This window comes from Triticum dicoccoides, chromosome 4B (assembly GCF_002162155.2).
Source record: "Triticum dicoccoides isolate Atlit2015 ecotype Zavitan chromosome 4B, WEW_v2.0, whole genome shotgun sequence".
Classification (NCBI taxonomy): domain Eukaryota; kingdom Viridiplantae; phylum Streptophyta; class Magnoliopsida; order Poales; family Poaceae; genus Triticum; species Triticum dicoccoides.
The window spans coordinates 650721627-650726604 of record NC_041387.1 but is presented as its reverse complement, the minus strand read 5'-3'; the positions used below and the strand labels follow the sequence as shown (position 1 = coordinate 650726604).

The window sequence follows — 4978 nt, the reverse complement described above, 5'->3', positions numbered from 1 at the left end:
CATGGTTTTATTTTTTCAAATAAATTTAAGTTTTTAAACAATGAATAAAAAGAAAAAGGAAACTAGGGCATCTATGTGTCATCAGTGTGGGAGACCCACATTCCTACTGGGCCAACCATATAAGCGAGGTATAGGCGCGCGGGCCCATCTGATTGGAGCAGTATTTCCTCTTCATGGCCAGCGGTCTATTCCTCCTCATGCCCATGTGACCCCGTTGACCCTAATCACACATGAGGTAAGAGAGAGAAAATAGAAAATGCTTAATGAAACACTAGACCATAGGAGTGTCCGAGAATGTTACAATTATTGACATACCGCGAGAAAAATATGCTGCACCGATAACATTCAGGAAACCATTTAGCAGGAAACTTGTATGCTGCAATGTCCGATGTTTGAGATCTTACGTCTAAATAAGATCAGACGATGAATGTTGATATTTTTTTCCATAAATTTGGTCAAACGTGAGAAAGTTTAACTGAAGGCAAGCCGAACATGTTAATGAATTGAAGTTACCGTAGTGATAGTGTCACCCGGAAAAAAAACCGCAGTGATAGTGATTGTTTTAGTTAGACAGCTTAAACCCAATAGAGGGTGGAGATTTCATCTCCAGCCGTGCTGCCGCGGACACTACCCTGTCCAGCAAACGCACTTGTTTCGGCGGCGGCGGCGCGAAGACAGAGCCGGAAGAATTAGGGTTTAAGCCATGGCGGCCGAGGACCAGATCCCGCGAGCGCAAGCCAACCCCGAGAAGACCAAGAAGCGGAAGAAGCCCAAGAAGGACAAGTGGGGCCAGCCCATCGCCGCAGCGGCCGATGAGCCGGCCGTCGAGCAGGTGCAGGAGCAAGAGGCACCTGAGGAGCCTGCCGTAACGGCGGCGGCGGGGGCGGAGGGGGTCGGGGAGGGAGCGGAGAGCTATGAGCGCGGCAAGGTGGTGGCGAGCGGCATGCCGTACACGACCACCGAGGAAGAGATCCGGGAGCTGTTCGACCGGTTCGGCCCCATCCGCTCCCTCCAGCTCTCCCGCTTCCCGGACTCCGGCAACTTCCGCGGCCTCGCCTTCGTCACCTTCGAGGTTACTACTGAATTTATACTGCTATTTTGTTTGTTATATGCCGTAGTACTCCCTCCGTCCGGAAATAATTATCATCAAAATGAATAAAAGGGGATGTATCTAGACATATATTAATTCTACATACATCCCTTTTTATCCATTTTGATGACAAGTATTTTCGGACGGAGGGAGTAATAGTTTTTTAGCATCCAAATCCTCTGCATTTGCTCCAAATACGGAGGTTAAGAGTCTGGCAGTTGCTCGTTTGTACCTTAATTGACATGTTGCAAGACAAATTGGATATGCACTTGTTCTTCAGACTATCTTGTTAACCACTTTGTATATGTCACACTGTCACCTTGTTCTGTCAGTTTGTTGAATGGGCTATGTACAATACAGTGGTGTGTGTGTTTGGTCCTGTTCGATCCCTGATCATCGATTTTAGTTGTGGACTCCCTTTACATGATTCGTCACCATATATGATGACCAATTGGCAGACTGGTAATCATTTGACGGCATTTAAAATATTGGAATTCCTTCCATCATACAAGTGATATTCCCTTATCTTGTGACCGAGCAAATTTGCTGTTGCTGCTCTATGCAAGAACTACAAAGTAAACTGAAGAAATTTTGTAAGTTGGAACATATAGCTAGTTGGCTTTTTAGTTCATTTGAACAAAGCTAATTCACTCTATTATGTCATTCAGTCCGATGAAATGAAATTGGCATGAAATCTCTGTGAGATCTACTAAGAACACTGAAGAAGTTTTATAAGTCAGATACATATAACTGTTTGGCTTTTTGGTTCGTTTGAAAAAGGCTGATTCATTCTACTCTATTATGCCATTTCAGTCAGATGAAGTTGCCATGAAATCTCTGGAGCTTGATGGATCCAAAATGTAAGTTTCAGCCCGTCTATTGATTTGTGTCTTACTCATGTCATCGCACAGGCGAATTCCCTTGTCACTGACACATATACTGCTTGTTACAGTGGTAACAGGTTTATGAGGGTCGAAAGATGCAGGGTAACTGCTAGCTCGAAGAGGCAAAAGAAGACAGAGTTCCAATCTGATCCTGAGAAGCCTGATGGCTGCCTCTCAGCTTATGTCGGCAATCTCGCATGGAACATCACCGAGAAGGACTTGAGGGATTTCTTCAAATCATCAAGGATTGCATCAATAAGATTTGCCATCGACAATAGAACTGGAGATTCTCGTGGTTTCTGCCATGTTGATTTCGAGGACGATGAATCGCTCGAGAAAGCTGTCGGGATGAATCAATCTGAACTGCGGGGAAGACCTGTGAAGATAGCATATGCTATCATCAACAGGGCCTGAAGGCTGGCTAGCTGGTGCTCAACGTTTAGCATTATTGGGCTAGTGAGATTCAGTTGTAAGGTCTTGCCCCCTTCACTGTTTCCATTATGTTTCTATAGACCAAACATGCCATATATTGGCCAGAAGTAATGATCGTGTAACAAATACTTTTGGGCTGCATCTTATCAATCTATCTTAAAAATCATGCTGCTCGTTGTTCTGTCCAGCACAGTTTCAATGGCTTTGTAGGAGAGTTGTGTAAACCTGTCTGTCTTATGTTTGTATGAGAAAACCTATGTCTGCACATCCTCTTAACATGTACTACCTTTTAGCAGGGGATGTCTGTAGAGCAGGGGTATGATGTTTTTCGGTTATTGTTGAGAGTATATCTCTGATGCTCCACTTTGACAATACCTGTAACCATTCATGTAGGAGGCATATCGTGTCAACAAGGATTGTTCAGTATAGGATTAACTTATTAAGTAGGGTCATGTTGGTTATGCTATATTTATCCTGGCGGTCCTAGTGTAGGAAAGAAAATTAGGCAAGTGCATTGGAGACCACTGTCGCCTTTTTTCAGTCTGTTCATGGATCATGAAGCTAAGAACTACTCCCTCTGTAAAGAAATATAAGAGCGTTTAGATTATTAAAGTAGTAATCTAAACGCTCTTATATTTCTTTACAGAGGGAGTATATATGCATTTGAGGTGATCAGTTTGCGTGTTATTGTGAGCGCCTAAAGGGGCTGATGACTAAAAAGGAAGAGGTGCTCAGCATTTAGCATTAGCCTGCTACGGAGCTTCAGTATTCTGACTCCAGTGTTTGGTTTTGGCCCCCTCCACGGTGATGCTTTGTTCACCAAATGTAATGCTTGTGTTTCAAACAATTGGTGGCTACATTTTTACAGGTCTATCAACCTTCTCTGCTCGCCGTTTAAAGTCTAGCTGATACACCACGCTGTTCATGTTCAGCATGGTTGCGACGACTTAAAGTTTGCACAGCTGCTGAAATGCTTTTCTTTTTTTCCTTTTGAGAATATAAGACTGTTCTTTAATCCAAGTCAATCGTAGAGTTATGTAAACCTGTGTCTGGTAGGTTTTTTAACACCCTCCCTCTGTAGTTAATTTGTTCACATGTTTGTTTGCAAGGAATGCCTGTCCCTCTGATTCCTGGTGGTTATGCCATCTTTATTAGGTTCCTGGCTGTCACTTTGTTCTCAGTTTCCTTGTCCGTCCATCATGAAGCTACAATGCTTTAGCATCTAATATCTATCTTTTTTTTCTTTTTTGCGGAACGGAATTAGCATCTATCAATCTGACCGCCCGGCTTAAGCATCTCGCTTTAGGCTTCGTTTGGTACTGCAACAGACATTGGTAAGCCGGTTGGTCTGAGTTACATTTTTCTTTCTTGAGCTTATAATAACATTACTATTATCACGAATGCAGCTGAAGAGTAGTCTTGGGTACTGTTTGTTTTCTTCGAAACGGAGGCATAAGCTTTGCCTCATACATTAATTAAGGGGGGAAAGAGAGTTGAGGTTACAATACAACCAAAAAGCAAACACAAAAGAGGTCACTACTCTCCCGGCATGAGTTGAGCCAAATACTTTGCGCCCGCGATGGCCCAAAGTCTTGCTTCTTTTTTAATCTCCTCCATGAGAGTTGTTGTAGGGGTGAATTTGAGTCGGAAGACCCTGTGTTCCTCTCATTCCAAATAGTCCAACACATGAGCATGGTGATAGATGCCATTGCACTCCTATTGAGAACGCTGCTTTTGGACATTTTGATCCACCAATCTTTTATGGACCTCTCCATAGCACAAACAGTGGTGTCAAGGTGCACTAGTTGGAGCCAATATCTAACCATATCCCAAAGGCTCAAGTTTTAGCGGCATTTGTAGAGCAAGTGGGAGGAAGTTTCCGACTCTCTTTTGCATAAAAGGGCATGCGCCACAATTTGGACAACCACGCTTGGTTAGCCTATCCGCCGTCCCCAAGAACCGCACCCTTGTACGAAAGAGGCCGCCGAGTAGTGCCTACTTGTCGTGTGCTTCCAAGAGATGTCATCGTCGGTGTCGACGAGGAGATGGATGCCATGGAGCTCCAACCAAACGGAGACGCACTCGCGAATGTGATCCATGGAAATTGCGTTGGGAATTTTAATCTTTAGAATACAAGCATGGTCCTTCATTGCATCCTTGTCTTCCAATTCTTTCTAGTTGAGCATTTATAGATGAGTAAAGCAATCTCCTTGGTATTTCTTGCCATTCAAACACGACGAGTTCCAAAAAGGGGTGCGAGCTCCATTACCCACAGAGATGGTGGTGAAGGCATAGAAGAAATTCTTATCTTCATCATTGCACAGGGTGCCCAAGCCCACCTGAAATTTGGAAGGCTCCTTCCACTGAAACTACAACCACCGCAATCTGAGAGCCCGAGCGAATATTTTGAGGTTGAGCACACCAAGCCCCCGAAGTCCTTAGGACGATACACCGAGTTCCAGTTAACTTTGCACTTAGCGTCCATCGTCTTGTCCGTCCCGGAACAAAGGAAGGCCTGCTCAAACTTGTTTGCATTGTGTAGCACACCCAGTGGCACAATGCGCGCGCGCGC

At 44.3% G+C, this 4978-nt stretch overlaps 1 protein-coding gene across 1 annotated transcript; it reads left to right on the top strand.

Moving 5' to 3' along the window:
• The first annotated feature begins 612 nt into the window (after positions 1-612).
• Positions 613-2593, top strand: LOC119292037 (nucleolin 1-like). The gene is made up of 3 exons (XM_037570868.1): positions 613-1072; positions 1904-1950; positions 2043-2593. Exons 1-3 carry the CDS (start codon positions 704-706, stop codon positions 2386-2388), a joined length of 762 nt encoding a protein of 253 aa, XP_037426765.1. The 5' UTR covers positions 613-703; the 3' UTR covers positions 2389-2593.
• The last annotated feature ends 2385 nt before the right edge of the window (positions 2594-4978 follow it).